The sequence below is a fragment of the Paroedura picta genome, chromosome 6, assembly GCF_049243985.1.
Source record: "Paroedura picta isolate Pp20150507F chromosome 6, Ppicta_v3.0, whole genome shotgun sequence".
Taxonomy (NCBI): Eukaryota; Metazoa; Chordata; class Lepidosauria; order Squamata; family Gekkonidae; genus Paroedura; species Paroedura picta.
This window is the reverse complement of record NC_135374.1, coordinates 8,988,164-9,013,221: the sequence shown is the minus strand read 5'-3', so window position 1 is coordinate 9,013,221 and position 25,058 is coordinate 8,988,164. Positions and strand designations below refer to the sequence as shown.

Here is a 25,058-nt window from a genome sequence, read left to right as displayed (position 1 = left end):
TGTGGGAGAGGAGGAAAGAATCAAACCTGGCTCGCCAGATTAGAAGTCCTCACTCCTAACCACTACACTTCTATGACATTCAAAGTGCAATTCTATGCAGAGACTAGAGTTGCTAGATAGAAGCTGGGCAATTCTTGGCTATGTGGGGATGGAACCTGGAGAGTACAGATGCCATAGATAGGGATGCCAGCCCCAAGTGAGACCCCTGGAATTATAGCTCATCTTCAGACTAAAGAGATCAGTTCTCCTGGAAACAATGGCTGCTTTGGAAGGTGCTCCATAGCATTATACATTGTGGCCCCTTCCCACCCTAAATCTTGCCCACCCCCTGCTCCACCCTGAAAACCTAGAACTGGCAACCATACCCCCACCCCACTCCCCTCCCCACTTCCAGGTGATATAGAAATATGTTTGTCAGGCTTCTTGCCTGTTTTCCAGAGGAATTTCCTCTGGTTTCTTAAATCCCTGAAACAGGGGGGGGGGGGAGTGCCAAACTGGGGGATCTCCAGGCTCCAATTGGAGACTGGCAACCGTAATGGAAATAGTGGTAAAATTCTCACGTCAGCCTTCAAAGCTTAGTGATGAAGCCCTTGAATCATCATGACAGATTTGATCTTTGTGTAGTTGTGGTTTTAAATTTTAGCACATACAATGACTGTATTATTTGTGAGTATTTTAAAACCGCTGTAATCTTTTACTATTAGATTTCTCTTTGGAGGCTGCCGATTTATATTTTGTTATCTGTAGTGTGGTGTCATTTAATTTCTGCGTCCTGCAAGCGAATGGACACTGTTGTCTTTTATGGACTATTTTTAGGAGGAATGAAGAAACGATACTTTTTCTACGAATTCGTGCATGCCTTGAGGAGCTTGTATACTTCTTATGATCAACTGAACTGACCCTTTGTGTGCAGTGCAATGACACGTACTGGTTTTGGAAGACCGGTATCTTTGATACAAAATCCAAAATCCTCTTTGAGCAATTTATTTAAATGGTGCTGGAATGTGGTTTGTTCTAATGGGTATCTTTTATTTTTCTTTATCCAAAATATCTATTAGCCACCGTTGTTCCTTATGGAGCTTGCAACATAAATAACATACACAGTATACAGAACAAGATGGATAGGCATGTTAGTCTGTTCATAGCAGCAGAAAAGTGCAAAAGTACAGTGGCGCCTTCAAAACTAACACATTTTATTTACCATCAAATTTGTATGCCGCCCTTCCCCGAAGGCTCAGGGAAGCTCACAACATATCCAAGAGAAAACAACAATTTCAACTTATTAAACAATTTGTTGTTGTTGTTAGGTGTGAAGTTGTGTCCGACCCATCGCGACCTCCTGGACAATGATCCTCCAGGCCTTCCTGTCCTCTACCATTCCCCGGAGTCCATTTAAGTTTGCACCGACTGCTTCAGTGACTCCATCCAGCCACCTCATTCTCTGTCGTCCCCTTCTTCTTTTGCCCTCCATCGCTCCCAGCATTAGGCTCTTCTCCAGGGAGTCCTTCCTTCTCATGAGGTGGCCAAAGTATTTGAATTAAACAATAAGGCTTACATTAAAAACTATCCAAAACTTGTGACCTCTTCTCTGGTAGTAGGGATGGAAAGAAACAGTGTACTGATGTTAAAATTGTAGACGGCGTACAGATATTGGTTGTTTCTGTAGGGAAGGCAGTTTATCAGTGGTATTTGTGTTTATAGGCCTCAAGCATAGGCCTGGTAGAAGAACTCTGCCTAATGACCCCTGCTGAACTATTTCATGTCCCGGTGGCAGGGTATGAACTTTTGTGAATCCCTGCTCACTCCTTCAGATATGTGGCTAGCTTTGAGTACAGTAGCACTGTAGACAATAACTAACAAGAGTTGCAGGTCAAAATGGGTAGCTGTCTCACTCTGTAGCAGTAGAAAAGAGCTGGAGGCCGGTAGTACCTTAAGGACTAACCAAATTTGTGGCAGGGGAGGAGATTTTCCCCTGAATCATAAAAGCTTATATTCCGCTGCAAATTTTGTTAGTCTTTAAGGTGCTACCGGACTCTTGCTCTTTTCTACTGGCACATTACACAGATTGCATAAAACTGCATAAGACCGGCATTTAACTGTTTCCACTGCTTTCTGCTATACCCTGGGATGTGGCATCCCATCAAAATCGCAAGATGTCATAGTCCCACTGGATTGATCAGACCCCACGTGGAGTCCTGTGTGCAGTTCTGGAGGCCTCACTTCAAGAAAGATGTGGACAAAATGGAGAGGCTGCAGAGGAGAGCGATAGTTGTAGATTTAGGGCTGGCTTTGTAGATCATTTTGACCACAAGGGTCTGATTGACCCTTGTAAAGTGGAACAGCTGCAGTTAATTAACTCATCTCAGCAGCTGATTCAACTATTCATTTTTCTTGCTTCCCTCCTTTTGACTGCACTGAATTTAGCTGGGGCAGCAGAGGCAGTCACTGAGGTAAGCAATATGGGTTTTTACCCCAAAACTGTGATAAAAACTGGGGTGTTGAGGATGGTGAACACCTCGGGTGTCCTTGATACACTTTAATGGCTATTTTTCACTTCATTAAAAAAACACACTGTAGTTTCTTTGCCAGCCACCATTTTCATATTTGAGTGACATACAACTGTTTTTTGTTTATATTGTTCGGGGAAAGTTTTTGCTCCGTTGAAGTTTTCTTTAGGCATTTTCGTTACCATGTAACAGATCCAGTAGATGTTTTCATTCATTGTATAATTTGGTAGATGTTTTCCGCCATTGTTTTTTCATAATTGATTGTCTATTTTGAATAGTGATTTTTTTTTTTTGCTTATCCTTGCATAATTATTTATTTATTTATTATATTTATATACCGCCCTCCCTTTCGGCTCAGGGCAGTTTACATTATAACTTTCATATGCAGGACAGTGCAATGAACATTCAATATAAAACTTATTTAACAGTGAACTCGTATCAAACAGTGGAATATAACAACAGTGCTTAATAACAACAACAGCAAACAGTGTGATGTAACAATATTCAATAACAAACAACAGTTTAGCCTGTCTGCACTGTGGTCTGGTTCTCAGTGCATATTTTGGGGCTTCTGGTTGGTGGTTATCGGCTTGTTCACTTGTCTTGGCTGAATCCCTGATGGAAGAGCAATCGCTGGCAGGGGCTCATGGGAATTGTAGTCCATGGACATCTGGAGGACCACAGGTTGACTACCCCTGCTCTAAGGTGTTCTCATAAGAACCCTAGAATGCCGCATTCTGCATAGAGTTTCCGGGTCAGGGATAAGGGTAGGCCTGCGTAGAGCGAGTTGCATAATTCCAGCCTAGGGGTGACTGTTGCCAGGATCACTGTGTCTAGGTCTTCTGGGGCCAGGTAGGGCGTGAAGTAGCACAACAAAAATGGAGACCAATAGCACCTGTTGGTCTAAAAGGTGCTATTGGACTCTTATTTTTGTGGGGTTACATTTGTGATCTCTTCCTCCATAGAAAGGGAGAAGTCAAAGATCATGCCTGGGTTCCTGGCCGAAAGGTTCCTGCTTGCTGCCTGTGCCAGGGCAGCGTGCCTGCGAACCCGTGGAGGAGGGAGGGAGGGAGCCGGAGTGAGCTCTGCTGTCGCCAGCCCTGTTGCCAGGCTCAGCCATTGCCTACGCCCCCGATCGGCTCCTTTGTGAGTGCCTAACCTAACTAAAAATCGGGATTTTAGGAAAATGCAGTGGGACGCAGGGCTAAGCTTCCAAAATCGGGAGAGTTCCGCCATAATCCGGACATATGAGCACCTTAGACTAATGCGTTTGGGGGCGAGTCAAGATAGTCATCCATCATGAGGAAGAGCTGGGTGTCACCAGCACATTGATGACAATTATGCAAAATTTCCCCCTTCTGTATAAATTGCTAATTTGTGGAATTGTTTATTAATAGATTTCCTTTGATACTGAAGAAGATACAGGCCGAGACATTTTCAGTGCTTTTCCCAAGCAAATTCTGTTATCTATTAAATATTTTCACTGAAGGAAAACTGTGACGAGTTTATGAAATATTGATGTTTATTGCTATTGGCATTTACTGCCACGCAGTATTTCTTTTTGTTTCATTCCTGCACTGTGAGTTCCTTCCTTCGCTATACCTTGGGATGTGGCATCACATCAAAATTGCAAGATGTAATAGACCCAGTGAATTGGTCAGATTGCACGTGGAGTCCTGTGTGCAGTTTGGGAGGCCTCACTTCAAAAAGGACGGGGACAAAATGGAGAGGGTGCAGAGGAGAGTGATGAGGTTGATCCAGGGCCTGGGGACCAAGCCCTAGGAGGAAAGGCTGAGGGACTTGGGAATGTTCAGCCTGGTGAAAAGGAGGTTGAGAGGGGACAGGATAGCCCTCTTTAAGTATTTGAAAGGTTGTCACTTGGAGGACGGCAGGATGCTGTTTCTGTTGGCTGCAGAGGGTAGGACCAACAGCAATGGCCTTAAACTATGTATAGAAAGATATCAACTAGATATCAGGAATCCCCCCATATAATAGTTCAGCAGTGGAATATGCTGCCTAAGGAGGTGGGGAGCTCCCCCTCACTGGTGGTCTTCAAGCAGCGGCTGGACAGATACTTACCCTGGATGCATGAGGCTGATCCTACATTGAGCAGGGGGCTGGACTAGATGGCCTGTATGTACCCTTCCAAGTCTACGATTTTGTGGCTTACAGTGGGAACTGGAACGCCGACTGGGTTTTAATGTTAAAAAGTTCATTCTGAGGTAGCACAACTTTTGCATGGCTTGAATTGCACAAATCGTACGTTAGAATGGTGCATCTTTCCTTCCCCACCCCCGGTGGCATTGCACATTTTGTGTCTGGTTGTGTTTTTAAAAAACAAATCCCTTCTTCCTGCAGTCCTCCCTCATAGGGTGAGGAGAGGCAGGCTGGCAATCGATCCCTGCTTAATGAGTGTTTGTATTCGTTTATAGAATGGATTTAATCTAGGAGCATCACTCATTCATTAAGACTCCTCACAGCAACCAAATGACAGCACACACAAAACCAGCTCCAATGTCACAATTAGGAACAGCGGTGGCCGTTTGTTTCTGTAGCTAATCGATAACCCACCCCCCCCCTCGTCACATTAATGCCTGGCTTATGCATACAGGGAGGTGAAGCCGTAGAATGACTTGCTCAGCTTCAAAGGTGGAAGGCAACTCCCCGCAAGCAGAAAACCAGGTAGAACATTTTTGTCCTGCGATGCTAATTTTCTATTTGAATGGATTCTTTCTTACATGTGGTGTTGTGTGCACCATGATGTCACTTCCAGGAATACGTTTTGGTAGCTCTAAGAATCGTTGGGAACTGGGTTTATCAGCGATTCATAGAGCTACCCAACGTCACAGAGCTACCCAACGGTGGAGTCTAATCTGGAGCACTGAGTTTGATTCCCCACTCCTGTTCGACATGAAGTGACCTTGAGCCAGTCACAGTTCTCTCAAATCTCTTCCAGCCCCACCTGCCTTACAAGGTGCCAGTTGTGGGGAGAGGAAGGGAACGCAATTGTCAGCTGCTCTGACTACTGTGGGGGATGGTAATTATAAGCCTCTTTGAGACTCCTTAAGGAAGAAAACGAAGATCATGGCATCCGGCCCTCTCAATTCCTGGCAAATAGAAGGGGAAGAAATGGAGATAGTGACAGATTTTATTTTCCTGGGCTCCAGGATCAATGCAGATGGGGACTGCAGCAAATAAATTAAAAGATGCTTGCTCCTGGGGAGGAAAGCTATGGCAAATCTAGACAGCATCCTAAAATGCAGAGACATCACCCTGCCAACAAAAGTGCATCTAGTTAAGGCTATGGTCTTCCCAGCTGCAATGTATGGCTGCGAAAGTTGGACCATAAGGAAGGCCGAGCGTCAAAGGATTGAGGCTTTTGAACTCTGGTGCTGGAGAAGATTCTTGTGAGTCCCTTGGACTGCAAGGTGAACAAACCGGTCAGTCCTAGAGGAGATCAACCCTGACTGCTCTTTAGAAGGCCAGATCCTGAAGATGAAACTCAAACACTTTGGCCACCTCATGAGAAGGAAGGACTCCCTGGAGAAGAGCCTAATGCTGGGAGCGATCGAGGGCAAAAGACGAAGGGGACGACAGAGAATGAGGTGGCTGGATGGAGTCACTGAAGCAGTCAGTGCAAACTTAAGTGGACTCCAGGGAATGGTAGAGGACAGGAAGGCCTGGAGGATCATTGTCCATGGGGTCGTGATAGGTCGGACACGACTTCGCACCTAACAACAACATAACAAAGAAAGAGAAAGGTGGGGTATAAAAACTTACCCTTTTACCTGCCTTCTCTTCTTAGTACTGCCAGGTCTGCTGGTCTGGGCAGAGGTCTCCTACTTTTTGGATGCACTTCACCCCCCCAAACTCCCCCCTCGCCCCACCTGAACCAGGAAGAACATTGTGATGTGCCGGTATCGTCCAGAAATGATGTTGGCACACCGGAGTTGTTGGGGTGTGTGTGTGTGATATTCTGGTTTTCGGGTGAAAACCATGGTTGGAAGCAAGTTGTTACTACAGTGTTTTGCCCAAAAGCCAGAGCATCAACCTCCTCCTCCATCCCCACTGTCAGTGCAGATGGACTGGCAAGACTATCTCTTCTAGGAACCAAAAAGGTTCAGAGCCAGGCTGGGAGGGCAGTATATAACTGAAATAAATAATGGTAAAATCTAAAAGTCTAACATAACAACAACAACAACAATAATAATAACAACACATTTTGTTGCACAGTGCTAAACAAGGTCAATTAAAAACCACATGCTAAAATTGCAGTAGGACGTGTTTCATCTTCGTTTGTTTTGTATCTGTGGCATATTTTTTGGCACTCTATGTGTTACTCAAAGGGCTTTTGCATATTTTCTACAGGGATTTGGAGGTATTATTTTTAATTGGCCTTGTTTAGCACTGTACACAAAAGTATGTCTAATATGTTTAAATAATAGTAATCATATTTCTCAACCTTTCTAGTTCTTAGCTTGTTTCACTGGTTGGATTTGTTTCTTTCCTCTTCCCTTTTCCGGTGCTATGTGGGCTGTACACTTTGGAGCTCAGCAAGCACATTCCCCTGCATGTATAAATGGGGCTCAAGGACATTTCAGTCTGATTCACAGAATCATATTATCATAGAATCCTAGAGTTGGAAGGGACCTCATGGGTCATCTAGTCCAACCCCCTGCACTATGCAAGACACTCACAACCCTCTCGCTCATCCACCGTAACCACCACCTCCTTGAACCTTCACAGAATCAGCCTCTCCGTCAGATGGCTCTCCAGCCTCTGTTTAAAAATCTCCAAAGACGGAGAACCCACCACCTCCCGAGGAAGCCTGTTCCACTGAGAAACCGCTCTAACTTTCAGGAATTCTATCATTCCCTTTTCACTTTACTTCTTCTTTCCACAAGCTCATCCCTCCTCTTTCTTTGCTTCTCATCCTTGTCACTCTCTCTCAGGTTTCTCTTCTTCTCCTTCTCTCCTTCATCTGATGCTGGTTCTGTGTGCCCAACGCATAGGGAGATGGAGGTGTTAAAAAGGTGATGGACTGACCTGTACCTCTTCAGCCCAGTGGTGGGAGATGCCATTGTGAAACATCCCCCCCCCCATGTTAAAACCAACACTCTGTGTCCCTCAGTGTTCTAAACCCATGAGCCATCAGGAGTTTTACCAGAAGGGCCAAAACTCCAGAAGTCCTTCCACTGTTGCTCCCCAGATCCCAAGCATACACAGTATCACTGCCCCAGAAAAGAGCATAAGAGAATCCATGTTGGGTCAGGCCAGTGGCCCGTCGAGACCAACTCTGAGTCACACAGTGGCCCAAACCCCAGTGCCATCAGGAGGTACCCCAGCAGGGCAAGAACTCCAGAAGCCTTCCCACGGTGCCCTTCCAAGCACCAAGAATACAGAGCACCACAGCCCCAGACATGAGAACAAAAGATAAGCCATGCTGGATCAGGCCAATGGCCCATCCAATCCAACACAGTGTGTCACGTCGTCACCAAAACCCAGGTGCCTTCAGGAGGACCACCAGCAGAACCAGAACTCCAGGAGCCCTCCTACTGTGCCCCTCCAGTCACCAAGAATACAGTGCATCACTGCCCCACACAGAGTGTTCCCACTGTATCTTGTGGCTAATGGCCACTCATGGGCCTCTTCTCCAGAGGTTTTTCCAGTCCCCTCTTGAAGCTGTCTGTGCTTGTACCTGCCACCCCCTCTTGTTTATTTTCATTCATTCATTCATTCATTCATTCATTCATTCATTCATTCATTCATTCATTCATTCATTCATTCATTCATTCATTCATTCATTCATTGAATCATAGAGTTGGAAGGGGCCAAACAGGCCATCTAGTCCAACCCCCTGCTCAATGTAGGATCAGCCCAAAGCATCATTCATTCACTCACTCACTCACTCACTCACTCACTCACTCACTCACTCACTCACTCACTCATTCATTCATTCATTCATTCATTCATAGAATCATAGAGTTGGAAGGGGCCATACAGGCTATCTAGTCCAACTCCCTGCTCAATGTAGGATCAGCCCAAAGCATCATTTATTCATTCATTCATTCATTCATTCATTCATTCATTCATTCATTCATTCATTCATTCATAGAATCATAGAGTTGGAAGGGGCCATACAGGCTATCTAGTCCAACCCCCTGCTCAACGTAGGATCAGCCCAAAGCATCATTCATTCATTCATTCATTCATTCATTCATTCATTCATTCATTCATTCATTCATTCATTCATTCATTCATTCATTCATAATTCAGTTTGACATTCCTTGCTGTTTCATCAGGTTCCCAATCCAGGTTGAGAGGGGGGGAATGATCACACCCACAAACTCACCCACCTGGCACCAAAACACACTTCCGGCTGAACCATCCCTGCGACCCGCCATCCTTCCTTCCTCCCCGGCCTAAGCAGCCCCCACCAGCAAGTGCATCCGGGACCAGCCAGGCACACCGCTTTCTGACTGCCTCACTAAACTTCTCAAAAGTCCCAACTGGCTTCTTCCCCCCTATTCTTCCAGAGGGCTTTGTGGGATCCCGCGTGATTCCCCCTCCCCTCCTCCGGAGGTGAAACGCTGCATTGCACACCGCAGTGTTTCAGCAACATGTGCATTTCAGAGGAGGCTTTGAGGAGGCAATGAGGAAGCTTTGACCCCCCCCCCCAAAGCAATTGTGGCCGGAGGGAAGCTTGTGACTGAGGGTCCCATCTCCAAAGAGTTGTGCTTGCTCAGAACTTGCTGAAATGAACAGGAAAGTCCCTTGCTAAATATACACAGAGAGAGAGAGAGAGAGAGAGAGAGAGAGAGAGAGAGAGAGAGAGAGAGACTCGGCCAAGAGAGCCTTTTGGTACCCTATAAGAGCTAACGGGAGCCGTGGCAACCGGGATGCTCCGCGCGGCTTTCTGAGGCTGCTGGCTCCCCATCGCCTTGCTGCTGACAGGAGATTTCCAACTGCGGTCCGAACAATGCAGCAATCAAGCCGAAGGAGCCACCTGGAAGTTTTTCTGGGGTTGCTTTCCAGCGGGGCTTCAGACCCCCGGGAAGGAGCCGGAGTGCCCCGAGGGAGGTGGTAGGAGGACGGAGGAGGAGAATTAGCAAAGCCAGCAGCGGGGCTGGGTGCCGAGGCAGGTCTCCGCTTCGGTGCATGCCTCTCCTCTGATTCCTTTCCCAGTCCCTTCCGCCGCTTCGCCTGAGGATCTCCACCGGCTCCCTCCCCAGAGACGCTTCCGACATGGATTGCCTGTGCATTGTCACAACCAAGGTAGGTGCTGGAAATGTTACCCTCCTGTTTTTGCCTTCGATGTCTGTAATTAAATGCAGCGGAAGATGTTCTCCTCTCAGGTTGCAAGGCGAAAGTGACAGCTAAGTCTCCCTTCGGTGGGTTTAGATGTGTGTAATCTAGTCTGTGGGTTTAAATACCACCTCCCTAAATCATATATAAAATGTGGTGGTTTTTTAAAGCAGAAAGAGGCCTGCATTACTATTGCCTTTTTTTGGAGAGGGGGGGATTTTTTTATACCACAGATTTTGCTGGCATCTATTAATAACTCAGGTACGGGAGGACGTTCAGAAAAGATATTATTGTGCAAACACCTTGACAGATATCACTGAAAATGTGTTGATTGCTGTTTGGCAGGGTTTTATCATTTTCTTTTAGAAACTCTTGAGTTCTGCCTGCACCTTACATTCATTTCTTTGGGAGCCAATCATACAGAGCATCCATAAAGACAGTGTTTCTGATTGGAGAATTCAAAGTTTTTCACAGGGGGGTGGGCATGGGGTATGTGAAAGAGATGACCACAGCCTGGAGGATTGAATTTAGACTCTCAAACGAGAATGGATGAACTAAAATCCCAAGCAAGACTTGACAAAAAGCATGAGTAACGTAAGAGGATTTCACTATTGTGAAATGTGGCAACAACCAGTCGGAAAGATCGCTTTGGAAGAAAGAGTCTGCCAAATTTGTGGCAGAGTAGACCTAACAGTGGCTGCTAGCAATGACATCTCAATAGAACTTCCATGTTTAGAGGCAGTATACCGACAAGGAAACATGCGGGGCTGCAGTTCTGTAATAGAAACAGAATGCTGGACCAGGCAAAACATTGGTCAGATCCAGCAAAGGGGGGGTCATCTTTATGTTCTTAATAGTTCTGTTACAAGAATCATAAAGAATATACAAACTTGTTTACTAGGTGTACAAATGTGATTTGAAATGGCTCATTGTAATCATGCCAGATCCTGGAAATTACTCCCTGCCTGCTGCCCAGTATGACTGGGTGTAAAGACAGGACTCAGATTGGAGAAAAGGAGGTTGAGAGGGGACATGATAGCCCTCTTTAAGTATTTGAAAGGTTGTCACTTGGAGGAGGGCAGGATGCTGTTTCTGTTGGCTGCAGAGGAGAGGACACACAGTAATGGGTTTAAACTTCAAGTACTAGAATATAGGCTAGATATCAGGAAAAATTTTTCACAGTCAGAGTAGTTCAGCAGTGGAATAGGCTGCCTAAGGAGGTGGTGAGCTCCCCCTCACTGGCAGTCTTCAAGCAAAGGTTGGATACACACTTTTCTTGGATGCTTTAGGATGCTTAGGGCTGATCCTGCGTTGAGCAGGGGGTTGGACTAGATGGCCTGTATGGCCCCTTCCAACTCTATGATTCTATGATTCTATGACTCCCAGCCCGGAGGGGGGAAAGTCTGCCCGGCCGCCGTGTTACTTTGCTTGTTTTTCTTTGTAGCAGCCCACACTGCCAAAAAGACAAGGCTTTAAAAAACAACAACAACAACAAAACCCTGACCTGTTCCTTTGGCAGTGGGAATGACTGCAGCAAAAACTGCAAGCAAAGTTTTGGCTAAGGGTGCTTCTTTAGTCCTTGGAATGATAATACCCAGTCAGTTTTTGAGAATTTCAGACATTCCAGAAGTGTTGTATTGATGGCCTTGAGCTGGCTGGCTCTAAAAGAGAGACCCCAGGGATGTAGCGGCTGTTTTCTTGCAAAGTTTGCTTTGGTGAGAGAGGTGAAGAAAAATGGGAGGATGAGGGGAGAGGGAGGGAGGGAGAGAGAGAGACAGAGAGAGTTGGGTGTATGTTACAAAAAGGGAAAAAGAGGTCTCATGCCAACTCAGACAATCGGTCACTCTATGTATCTTTGTACTGTCCACTCAGACTTGGAATGGCTCTATTGACCAAAGAAAGGTTTCCCCAAATGCATGGTGCTTGAGCACTTTTGAACTAGAGAAACTGGGGAATGTACTTTCTGTGTGTAAAGTGGAAGTTCCCGCACTGAACTGCATCCTCTTCTACAATACAGGTTGTGGTTCCCGACTTGGGTTCCAGTTCGGAAACAGTTGAAAATCGCTGTTCTGTGCTAGACCTTAAGCTTCTATTTTCTGGGACTCTGGGAGACTTTCCTACTCCTCTGATGTAGCAGGAGCTGCAAAAGGAGACCAGACTCCTTGGGGGACTTGCTACAAGTGCAGAGTTGCCAACCTCCTGGTATAACATCTAATCTCTGAATGACAGAGATAATTTTCCCTGGAGAAAAACAAGCTGCTTTGGAGGTTGGAATCTATGGCATTATACCCCACTGAGGTCTCTTCCCTCCACCCCCCAGCCCCATTTTCCCCAAGCCCAACCCTAGAGAGCCAGCATGGTATAGTGGTTAAGATGGTGATCTCTGATTTGGAGAACCGGGCTTGATTCCCCACTCCTCCCCACACAGTCAGCCAGGGGTAGTCAACCTGTGATCCTCAGATGTCCATGGACTACAATTCCCATGAGCCCCTGCCAGCGATTGCTGGCAGGGGCTCATGGGAATTGTAGTCCATGGACATCTGGAGGACCACAGGTTGACTACCCCTGAGCTAGGTGCCTTAGGCCACTCACAGTTCTCTCAGAGCTCTCTCAACCTCACCTACCTCACAGGGTGTCTGTTGTGCGGAGGGGAAGAGTAGGCATCTGTAAGCCATTTTGAGACTCCATCAGGTAGTGAAAAGCGGGGTATAAAAGCCAACTCTTCTTCTAAAAACTCAAGGAATATCCCAAACTTGAGCCAGCAGTACTACACGAGTTAGTATCCCGCTAGTTCTTGGATAGCTTGTTAATAATTCCTAACTGGCTTTTGCTTTATTATTTATTTATTTTACACAATTCTATGGGCCACTTTTCTGCCCTCACAAAAGGCTACCACGGCAGCTAACCAGTTCATGTTTTAAAACCATTAAAATCATCCGTCCATCAAAACACCCATCATTAGAACACATTTAAAACAGATCCAAAATATGTGCAAAGACTGAAAAACAGCAATTAAAACCTGGGTCAGGAAGCAGGGGTCACTGATGCAATGTCAAATGCACTGAGCCACACAGCCCCTCTAGGGATGCCAATCCCCAGGTGGGACCTGGGGATCCTTTTGAATTATAACTCATCACCGGGCAACAAGAGATCAGTTCCCCTGGATAAAATGGCTGCTTTGGAGGGTGGATTTTCTAGCATTATACTCCTAAGGTAAAAGTAAAAGTATCCCCTGTGCAAGCACCGAGTCACGTCTGACCCTTGGAGTGACGCCCTCCAGCGTTTTCATGGCAGACTCACTACGGGGTGGTTTGCCAGTGCCTTCCCCAGTCATTACCGTTTACCTCCCAGCAGCAAGCTGGGTACTCATTTTACCGACCTCGGAAGGATGGAAGGCTGAGTCAACCTTGAGCCGGCTGCTGGGATTGAACTCCCAGCCTCATGGGCAGAGCTTTCAGACGGCTGCCTTACCACTCTGCACCACAAGAGGCTCTTTTATACTCCTCCTCTGCCCCAAATCCCACTCCCGGCTGTATCCCAAAAGTCTCCAGGTATTTCCAAACCCAGAACTAGGTGGGAAGAGCTGTGTGGCCCTCCTGCTGTTTACGTTCTATATAGCTTAGGCGTGAGAGAAGGAAAAATAACAGGAGAGCCAAGCCAGTGGAAGGGATGCAGGTTTTGTAATCCCTGCCCACTCAGTGTGCTCATTAACCTTGAGTGAGCTCAGGTGAAGGTTTTACCTTAAGGCAGGTGTTCTTAACTCTTTTGAGCATGCGGGCACCTTTGGAATCCTGACACAGTGGGGTAGGTGCAGCCACAAAATGGCTGATTCGTGAGGCGGAGCTGCCCACAAAATGGCTGTCAGTCACCTAGTGAAGATTCATACGCTACGGTGGCAGCTGTTGCCAAAACAACATTTTAGAAAGTCTAAAAGTCAATCAAATCTCCAGTAGTTGATGAGGAGGCTTGCTGAAGAAAAGCTTCCCCTGGCCTCACACACTTTTAAAAGCAATTGATGTAGTGGTTGGTGCAGTTCTGTCAGAACTCTCTCCGCCTCACCTACCTTCCAGGGTGGCTGAATCAGAATCAGAATGACACATGGTTGGAAGAGACCACAACGGGCCATCCAGTCCATCCCTTGACCTTCTCAGTGACTTAAAAATCACATAGTCAAAGTCAAATTTTATTTACAGTCATTCAGGCCAAAGTTTTAAAAAATTCACACAGTCATGACAGGTGCTCATCCAATCTTCTTGTAAAAACGTCCAAGGAAGGAGACTCCATATCCTGCTGAGGCAGCACATTAAATCTATGAACAGCCTTCGCCATCAGAAAAATGACCATCTGTTGTGGGGAGAGGAGGAGAAGGCGATTGTGAGCCACTTTGAGATTCCTTCGGGTAGTAAAAAGTAGGGTACATAAAACCAGCTCTTCTCTTGGCAGACACTGGGAAAGGTGTTAGCATGTGCCATGGTGCTCCTAGACAGGGAACCCTGTCTTAAGGCATGACTTGTCACATTTCCTTCAGCTTCCATAGAACTATAGAAATCATAGAGTTGGAAGGGCCATCTAGTCCAACCCAATACTCAATTCAGCATCAGCCTCAAGCATCCATGAGAAGTATCTGTCCAACGGCTGCCTGAAGACAGCCAGTGAGGGGGAGCTCACTACCCACTTAGCGATTCTACTGCTGAACTACTCTGTGGAAATCCCCCCCCCTCTCCATGGTATCTAGCTAGTACCTTTCTGCATATAGGTTAAAGCCATTACTGCAGGTTCTACTCTCTGCTTCCAAGAGGAACCATTCCCAGCCCTCCTCCAAGTGACAACTGTTCAGATACTTCAAGAGAGGAATTCTGTCTCAACTTCCCAGGCTGAACTTTCCCAAGTCCCCTAGCCTTTCCTCATAGAGCCTCCCCCAAAATGTAGCAGCCAGACTTATTTCTCAGCCATTGCGTTTTTATATTTTAATAACCACATTTTTTCATTATTACTACCACAAAATCTGTTCACAGTTCCTTGTAATTTCTTTAAAAAATGACAAAACACACTTCAGATTGTATTTATATATATGTCATCACCATAAAAAGCAAACTTCTTTCTTTCCTTTTAATAAACTTTGTATGCCTGTTACCGAAATTACCTACTAACAATCACCTAGGCAGGGGTAGTCAAACTGCAGCCCTCCAGATGTCCATGGACTACAATGCCTATGAACCCCTGCCAGCATTCACTGGCAGGGGGCTCCTGGGAATTGTAGTCCATGGACATCTGGATGGCCGCCGTTTGACTACCCCTGGGCCTAGAGGCACTTAATATCTATGGCTGAAGGTGCCACAATGGAATTTCTGGATCTCATGGTACCTGAGATTTGTTGAGCCCAGTTTTAAATGACCTGACTGACTGAAGCCACAAAGGAGACCAAGAATAAATAATCAATAAACACACAACCTTTCACCTGTTCTCCTGATTATAAGGAAACCCCTTTACCTGATATCTGGCCAGAAGGGAGAAAGACTCCTTGGGCCAGCGGAAAAACTCTGCCTTTTGGTAAGCATGCTCACAAATCTCCCAACTTGAATGTATATTGACCCAATCAATGTGTGGGTAGTTAAAATCACCTATTATGACACAGTTGTTTGATCTAGCTTCATTCCTTAATTCGTTTGCTGTTTTAAAATCATCTAGCTTTTGGTGGGCAATAACAAATTCCCCTTTGGGCCCTCTATTTCCACCTATGGCATATGTTAGCGAATCCATTTCTGCTGGATTCTCAGTTTTTACTGGATTGTAAACCCTATCTGACATACAGAGCCATTCCGTCTCTGACCCCATCCTTCTGATATAATTTATATTCAGATTAGATTAGAAGCTGCTGCCCTGAGCCACCACATCATGCTGGCTTTGAATGTAACTCAGCAAACTGGCTTGAACTGTTTGCAAACATCTGAGCTGGATGACACAAAATCAATTCCTTGACTAGAGCGGGCAAATGGAATGTGAGGGGAACTGGCTGGTATTTGAGCATCCCTCGTGCTGCCTGGGATGGGAGAAGACACCAGGGAGGGCTTTAAAATATATTGTGCGGGCTTTATTCCAGTTTGGTGTAGTGGTTAGGAGTGCGGACTTCTAATCTGGCATGCCAGGTTCGATTCTGCGCTCCCCCACATGCAACCAGCTGGGTGACCTTGGGCTCGCCACGGCGCTGATAAAACTGATCTGACCGAGCAGTGATATCAGGGCTCTCCCAGCCTCACCCACCCCACAGGGTGTCTGTTGTGGGGAGAGGAATGGGAAGGTGACTGTAAGCCGCTTTGAGCCTCCTTCAGGTAGGGAAAAGCGGCATATAAGAACCAACTCTTCTTCTTCTTCAGTAATATCAGCGCTGTCTCAGCCTCCCCTCCCTTACAGGGTGTCTGTTGTGGGGAAAGGAATGGGAAGGCGACTGTAAGCCGCTTTGAGCCTCCTTCAGGTAGGGAAAAGCGGCATATAAGAACCAACTCTTCTTCTTCTTCAGTAATATCAGCACTCTCTCAGCCTCCCCTCCCTTACAGGGTGTCTGTTGTGGGGAGAGGAATGGGAAGGCGACTGTAAGCCACTTTGAGCCTCCTTCAGGTAGGGAAAAGCGGCATATAAGAACCAACTCTTCTTCTTCTTCAGTAATATCAGCGCTCTCTCAGCCTCCCCTCCCTTACAGGGTGTCTGTTGTGGGGAGAGGAATGGGAAGGCGACTGTAAGCCGCTTTGAGCCTCCTTCAGGTAGGGAAAAGCGGCATATAAGAATCAACTCTTCTTCTTCTTCTTCTTCTTCTTCTTCTTCTATTCAGTGTTTTGGTGGTGGAAGAAATGGCTGTCGAGACTCGGCTTATGATGACTTTAGTCTCTGAGCTTAATGTGCAAAGCAGCAATGTGCCAGTTGCTCCATGGAGCCATGCCAGTGTGTGGCAGCTGCGGCATGGCCCTGTATGTGCTTTTCTGAAGCCCGGTGGGACTACTCATGTGCTTGCCAATTTGTCTGCCTGATTGAATTCTCTCGTCAAGGCAATACTTATTTCCAATTTCTGCTTTGAATGTCTTCTCTTTCTCTCCTCCACAATAAGAAAAAAAAATTCAAACTTCGTAAGACAGTCAGCTTGGTGTAGTGGTGAGGAGTGTGGACTTCTAATTTGGTGAGCTGGGTTTGATTCTGCGCTCCCCCACATGCAGCCAGCTGGGTGACCTTGGGCTCGCCACGGCACTGATAAAGCTGTTCTGACCGAGCAGTGATATCAGGGCTCTCTCAGCCTCACCCACCCCACAGGGTGTCTGTTGTGGGGAGAGGAAAGGGAAGACAACTGTAAGCCGCTTTGAGCCTCCTTCGGGTAGAGAAAAGCGGCATATAAGAACCAACTCTTCTTCATAAACCTCCGCTTGTTTGCTGTTTAGCTGAGTGTATCAATGCTTCGATCGCCTTTCAGTTTTGAGGCTGTTGGAGGGAAGGTGGTATGGTATTGCCTGAACTCATCCAGTCTCAGAAACTCAGCAGGGCTGTTACTTGGATGGGAGACCTCTGTGGAAGACTCTGCTGAGGAAGGCCATGGGAAACCACTCCTCACGGGCCTTCAAAAGCTCCTTGCTGGAGTTGCCGTAAATTGGATGCTAAGCTGGGTTGGGACTCGGAAGGGAGACTTCCAACGAAGACTCAGCTGAGGAAGGCCATGGTAAAGCACCTCTGCTTCTCACTTGCCTTGAAATCCTCTTGCTGGGTTCGCCATAACTTGGAAGCTAAGCTGGGTTGGTAGTTGGATGGGAGATCTCCAAGGAAGGCTCTGCAGAGGAAGGCCGTGGCAAATTACCTGTGCTCCTCACTTGCCCTGAGAGCCCCCCTTTTTTAGTGGTTGTGTCAATTCTACTTATTGGTGTGGTGAAACAATGGGGCACATTTTTAAGGGTTGTGGCTAAGAGGAAGGTGCTAGTTATTCGCTTTATCCATGGATCAATTTGTTGGGTGTGGCCCCCACCTGCGGATATCTAAATCCAGAGATGGGGACAACACTTATTCAGAATGGATTTTTCTGCAAACTTGGCAGACCTCCACGTTTGCAGAAAAATCTGAAATCTTAAACGGAAATCTTAAAAAAGAAAATTAAAATAGCAAGTGCAGAAAATGCACCAACCACCAGAGTCATTGGAAGATGGTTGGGAGCTTTTTTGTGTGTGATATTTTACCCCTCCAAATGAAGACTGATCCTATGAAATCCTCCCATCACTCAGATATGGTTGTGCAGCTGTTTGCCTCCCTCCAGGCCCATGAAATTAAGGCTAATCCAACAAAGGGCATCATATACTACCCATGATGGAACTAAAGGTGAAGGTTAAGGTATCCCCTGTGCAAGCACCAAGTCATGTCTGGCCATTGGGGTGATGCCCTCTAGCGTTTTCATGGCAGACTCAATACGGGGTGGTTTGCCAGTGCCTTCCCCAGTCATTACCGTTTACCCCCCAGCAAGCTGGGTCCTCATTTTACCGACCTCAGAAGGATGGAAGGCTGAGTCGACCTTGAGCCAGCTGCTGGGATCGAACTCCCAGCCTCATGGGCAGAGCTTCAGACTGCATGTCTGCTGCCTTACCAGTCTGCACCACAAGAGGCTCATGATGGAACTAGACTGTTCTTTATTTTGGTTTGTCTTGTTGAGATTAATAGTAGGCTGAGCAGCCTTTCAAAGAGCAGCAGGGCTCATTAGAATTGTTGAAATACTCACCAGGTTAGCTCACTTAATAATCATGTCCAGCAAACCAATTTTTCAGCAGTCAGTCAGTTTGCAAACAATAAAGGTTTCCTCAAGTTGGGTTATGTTTCCCAGTACAATGCAATCAGCATTGCTCCAGAGATGTGCATTCTCATGTGTCTTTGGTTTCCCTCCTCCCCTCAGAACTGTCGCTGCATGGTGATTGGCACCCCATAGCTTAAAAATAAATGCTGTCATTAAAAAAAAAAAAACTAAGACACTGTTTCATGTCTAATTTAGAATCATAGAATCATAGAGTTGGAAAGGACCACCTGGGTCATCTAGTCCAACCCCCTGCACAGTGCAAGAAACTCACAACCCTGTCACTCATCCACTTTAACCTGCCACCCCCTTGAACCTCTCCATCAGATGGCTCTCCAGCCTCTGTTTAAAAATCTCCAAAGATGGAGAACCCACCACCTCTCAAGGAAGCTTGTTCCACTAAGAAAATGCTCTGTCAGGAACTTCTTCCTGATGTTTAGATGGATTTTCTTTTGAATTGATTTCATTCCATTGGTTCTGGTCTGTCCCTCCGGGGCAAGAGAGAACAACTCTGCTCCATCCTCCATATGGCACCCTTTAAAATACTTAAATAAAGATGGTAATCAGATCCCCTCTCAATCGTCTCCTCTCCAGGCTGAACAGACCAAGCTCCTCCAACCTTTCCTGGTCTCCAACCCCCTCACCATCTTTGTTGCCCTCCTCTGGACACGTTCCAGTTTGTCTACATCCCTCTTCAACTGGGGTCCCCAAAACTGAACACAGGACTTCAAGTGAGGCCGAACCAGAGCAGAGTAAACTTGAGCTATCAGTATTATTTCATGGGTGCATGTCTTCACACAGCCTTATGGGACGTGTAGTTCTGTCCTGAGATCATTGGTTCTCTGACCAGACAAGAAGCTAAGCACTGCTACCACAGCCACTGGGCAGCTATTCAGTACCCATTTGAGGGGGACAAGAGAGCAGATCTGAGGCAAGGCTCATGATAATGGGTGTTAAACACAGTATGTTTTCCTGTTGAATGTGCTCACAGCTAATTTCTTGGCACCCCAGTCCACAATAGTAGAGAACTGGTGCCTCTCCAATAGCGTTCTGACCCTCTGTAATGAAACTTCAGATTGATCCATTCTTGATGTGTCAAAAGATTACATGGATTAATAATATAAGGCCCTTTGATAAATGTAAACTAAAGGTCAATGCTTGTAGCATGGTGGTTTTTCCCCTAGGTAGTTATTTCATGGTGGGGTTGAATTATTGATGGATTTGCCTCTTACAACTAAAACAATGCAATAAAAACAAGCATAAAAAGCAAGCCATTAAAAACTAGCCAGATCATTAAAAGCAGCATATATCTATATCTGTATATGTATCTATAGATCTATATATCTCTGTATATCTGTTCCACTACGTATTTCTTGGAGGATCATTGTCCATGGGGTCACGATGGGTCGGACACGACTTCGCACCTAACAACAACAATAACAACAACAAAAACAACAAAAACAACAACAACAACAACAACGTATTTCTGGTAAGGCCTTAGAGGAAGAGCTGGTCTCATTGCTTAAATGGCACTTAGCACTTAACACCCACTCAGGGCAGATGTGCTGCTCCTGAGTGCCTCCTCCTCCAATCAGCTTGCCTGTCTGTCCAGCAGACAGCCAATTGCCTTCCATCCCCCACCCGTGACCACCCCCTCCTTCTTTCACTTCCCTTCGATGCTTGGAGGCTGCAGATCCCTGCTGTGTGAGAGCTGCCCCTGCAGCCTTTCCAGGCCTGAGGTGGGGGGAGGGAGAGGCCATCCGCAGAGTTCTTCTGAACCCCCCCCCCCATCTAGTATCTGATGTATTCCTGAATGTAACGGGCTTTGCCCCTAGTGTGTATACAGAAGACTGTAATGCCATTTAAGATACTAAATCACTTGTTTAAAAGCCAGGTTGATTTCCCACTCCTCTGCATGCAGCCCGCCAGGTGACCTTGGGCTAGTCACAGTTTTCATAATGATGTTCCCACAGAGCAGCCCTGTCAGAGTTCTCTCAGCCCTCTGTTGTGGGGAGAGGAAGGGAAGGCAATTGGAAGCCGCTCTGAGGCTCCATCTGGTACTGAAAAGCAGGGCATCAACAGGGGAACAAGAATTAAATGAACCAACAGCATGTTGACTTCACACACAGCATTTCAGAACGTGTCTTGCAAGTGTTTTAAAGTAATCTAGGATGGCACATTGAACATCCTCTGAAGTGTTTACACACCAACTGGAAGCCAGTAGAGAAGGGACATATAAGAAGGATCAATTAGGTCAGTTCTCTACGGCCCAATTCATGATTAGAATATGAGGCTAATTCCTTCTTGCAGGAATGGTAACATGTAGATAGCTCTGAAGTGAACTAATTAGCACTAAAGTTAGTGAGGGGCTAGATTCAGCATCAGTTAGCTGTACACTAAAAGGTATAGTGCAGTGTTTCCTGAAGAAAATCAAGAGAATCCATGATTTAATATTTTCAGTGACTGTCTATTACTAGATATGTATGTGTATCATAAGAACATCAGAGAAGTCATGTTGGATCAGGCCAATGTCCCATTCAGTCCAATAGTCTATGTCACAGTGGTCAAAACCAAGGGGCCATCAGGAGGCCTACCACTGAGACCAGAAATCCAGGAGCCCTCCCACCGTTACCCCTCCCAAAGGACCAAGAAGACAGAGCACTACTGCCCCAGAACATTCTTTCTCTAACTTGTAGCTAACAGCCACTGATGGACTATGCTCCATATGTCCAATTCCCTCTTCAAACTGTTTGTAGCCACCACTACTTCCTGCAGAAGTGAATTCCATGCGCCATTCCGCACCCGGTAAATATAGTGAAATGCTTACCTTATGAAGACACCATATTTTTTGTGTTTTGCACGACGTCTCCAACCTCCTGTGTCCATCCAGCAAATCTCAAGCAATGTACACCATTTTAAAGTGCTAGTTGGGGAATTGCATAAAGTGGATTCCCCATCCTAAAAAGCATGAGCTACAGGAGCGCAACCAACAGGCCACATGCTAAAGAAATGTATGGAGGTGAAGAAGTGCTATCTCTGCCTCCAATGTCCCATCCTTGCACCTGCCTCCCTCTCCCTTTTCCTGGGGATGGGGTTTCTTTTTTAGAGCAAACTGCCTAGAGCAACGAATACTCGCGGGACAATGGAGGCAGAGATAGCCCTTCTTCACCTCCATACATTTCTTTAGCCTGTGGCCTGCTGATTGCTAATCATAGATGCATAGTGCTTTTTTTAATGCCACCCTTTTTGGAATCATTAGCCTTGAAGCAATCTTGTTCTTGATTTTAGAGAGGCATGCTTTGTGTGTTAACTAGTAGGGATTTTTTGTTTTGTTTTACCTGGGTGATTTAATGCATATTCGTTGCTCCAGGCGGTTTGCTTAGAAAAAAAGCAAAGAACATCCCTGTCACCGGTAGAACAGAGAGGGAGGCAGGTGCAAGGGTGGGCACTGGAGGAAGAGATAGCGCTACTTTGGCTCCGCACATTTCCTTGGTGTGTAGTTTGCTGGGTGCTCTCTTCTCGCTCGCTCCAGATAGTTGGGGGAATCTACTTTTTGGGATTCCCTGACTTTTGCTTTAAAATGGAGAATGTAGCTGCAGGTTTGCTGCTGGGACGCTGGATGTTGGCAATGTTGTGCAAAACGCCAAAAATATGGCATCTACAAAAGGTAAGCCTTTCGCTTTATTTTACAGGTGCAGAATGGTCTTGAGTTTTTCAGGGTGGTGAGAACCAGTGGGGACTGTGAGGTGCTCCAGAGATCCCTGTTGAGCCTGGGTGTGTGAGCACCATTGGGGCAAATGGGGTTCAATCTGGGCAGGTGCAAAATAATGTCCATTGGAGCCAAACATCCCAACTAAAAATATACCTAATAGGGTCTGAATTGGTGGTAACCAACCAGGAGAGACATCTTGGAGTCGTAGTAGAAAACTCACTGAAAATAGCGACTGCTATAAGAAAGACAAATGATATGCTGGGGGTTATTACGAAAGGAATTGAAAACCAATCAGCCAGAACCATAATGCCCCTGGATAAATCTATGGTGCAGTCTCATCTGATCACCATACCACAAAAATATATTATAACATTAGGAAAAATGCAGAAAAGAACAACTAAAATGATTAAGGGAATTGGAGCTAACAGTACTGACCTTATTCAGTACAAGGCAGCTTCATTTGTTCATGGGAACATCTTTACTTGTTCAATCTAAATTTTTCCACCCAAAGCATCTTCCCATCTTTTGTGATTCTTTTGCCCCAGCAGCCCTTTCTCTACACAACCATTGTGTGAAGGAGGAGTTATTCCCCACCCCCAGTTCAACACCAGTTTGCAGGTTTCACAGGTATCTTTCCTCACCCCAAACGTTAGGCCTTTGGCTTGGCAGAAGAGCCTCTGCTTGGCATGCAGAAGTTCCCAGGTTCAATTCCCGGCATCTCCAGCTAAAAGGATCAGGCAGGAGGTGGTAGGAAAGACCACTGCCTGAGACCCTAGAGATCCATGGAGATGAGCCATGGCTCAGTGGGAGAGCCTCTGCTTGGCATGCAGAAGGTCCCGGGTTCAATCCCCGGCATCTGCAACTAAAAGGATCCGCAGGAGGTGATCGAAAAAACCTCTGACTTAGACCCTGGAAAGCTGCTGCAGTCTGAGCAGACAATACACATGAACCAGTGATCTGATGCTGTATGAGGCCGTTTCCTGTATGGGCATAGAAGAAATGCATGAAAAAAAAACGTGTGAAGAAGGATGCATTCCTGCAAAAGCTTATACCCAAAATTAAACTTTGGATTAAAGCTTTCTCTGGACTCAAACTCTGTTCTAATCTCATGCAAAGTTACCGAAAGCAATTTCAAGAGGCTTAGACTAGAGTTACAATATTGGATTGTACTGTCACTCGGCCAGTCCACCCCCGGTACCAGGAACGATCAATGCTATTGGCACTCTATCAGAGATGTCATGCATTGGAAGAAAGCACGGATGCAAAACTGACCTGGGCTTCTAAATCTACTCCGAAATTATGCCGATTTATATGCCGCACATGGATTATACCCAGAATGCGGGCAGTTGTGACACTGAAGTGCCCATCAAAGAGGTTTTGAACATTCATAATCCGAGTCTAATTTTGTAATTCTTTCCATATCTTGAATTCTTTGCATTGCGTCGGTGATTTTCCACGTGGTGCCCACCCATGGGTTCGCTGGTATAATGAAAAGAAGTTGGCCGACGGGTGGTCTGGAACCCATTTTCAACTTCCTCAAAGCATCTCTTTCCTCACAACAAAGAGCCAGACCTGACATTCTTCCACCTCACTGGACTTGGAGGTGTTTCAGAAGAGTCTTTGGAAGCATCATGCTCCTTCCAATAGAGCCATTTTCTCCAGGACTGACGTAATTCTTTCACTTACTGAAAAGCTAGAGGACGGTAGTCGATGTTTTACAAGCATGCATTCCAACGGTTTGTTGTTGTTGTTGTTAGGTGCGAAGTCGTGTCCGACCCATCGCGGCCCCATGGACAAAGATCCTCCAGGCCTTCCTGTCCTCTACCATTCCCCAGAGTCCATTTAAGTTTGTACCTACTGCTTCAGTGACTCCATCCAGCCACCTCATTCTCTGTCGTCCCCTTCTTCTTTTGCCCTCGATCGCTCCCAGCATTAGGCTCTTCTCCAGGGAGTCCTTCTTTCTCATGAGTATTTGAGTTTCATCTTCAGGATCTGGCCTTCTAAGGAGCAGTCAGGGCTGATCTCCTCTAGGACTGACCAGTTTGTTCGCCTTGCAGTCCAAGGGACTCGCAAGAGTCTTCTCCAGCACCAGAGTTCAAAAGCCTCAATTCTTTGACGCTCTGCCTTCCTTATGGTCCAGCTTTCACAGCCATACATTGCAACTGGGAAGACCATAGCCTTGACTAAACGCACTTTTGGTGGCAGGGTGATGTCTCTGCTTTTTAGGATGTTGTCTAGATTTGCCATAGCTTTGTAAAAACATTATTTTGCCTAAAAGAAGACGCGTTTCCGTTTAGTGCGCACACACAAAATCCTTCTTGTACCTCTCTGTTAGTTTTAGGTGAAAGGTTGGGCGAACTAACAGAACTCAGCAGTTTTGTCAAAATTATAATGGCCAGTGCCATAAAACACACACACACACACACACACACACACACACACACACACACACACAATCCTTCTTGTAGCCCTCAAAGATAGTTCTAGGTCAGCCTTTCTGAAGTGTTTTTTTGACCATTGAGAAACCCCTGAATTATTCTTCAGGCTTCAAGAAACCCCAGAAGTGGCACAATCATGTGGATTATGGTTGGGAAGCAGAGCTGTGCACATTACCACCTGGGGACTCTCCCCTTCTCACCTCCACCAGGTGGCCATTTGGGGGGGGAGGGCAGATCGACATGACCAGATATGGTCAGATCACCCGATAAATGTTTGGCAAATTAAC

At 46.1% G+C, this 25,058-nt stretch overlaps 1 protein-coding gene across 12 annotated transcripts in view; it reads left to right on the top strand.

Annotated features, from left to right (window-relative positions):
• The window catches only part of DLG2 (discs large MAGUK scaffold protein 2), a 1,130,680-nt gene that overhangs the window by 169,090 nt on the left and 936,532 nt on the right, over nucleotides 1-25,058 (top strand). The window contains exon 1 of one of the 12 annotated variants that reach the window (XM_077341333.1): nucleotides 9,345-9,782. The exons of the other annotated variants lie outside the window; for them this stretch is intronic. Within the exon in view, the coding sequence (XP_077197448.1) occupies nucleotides 9,753-9,782 (30 nt within the window). The 5' untranslated portion in view covers nucleotides 9,345-9,752. Of the gene's footprint in view, nucleotides 1-9,344; nucleotides 9,783-25,058 lie in introns of those variants that run through there. 12 annotated transcript variants of the gene reach the window in all.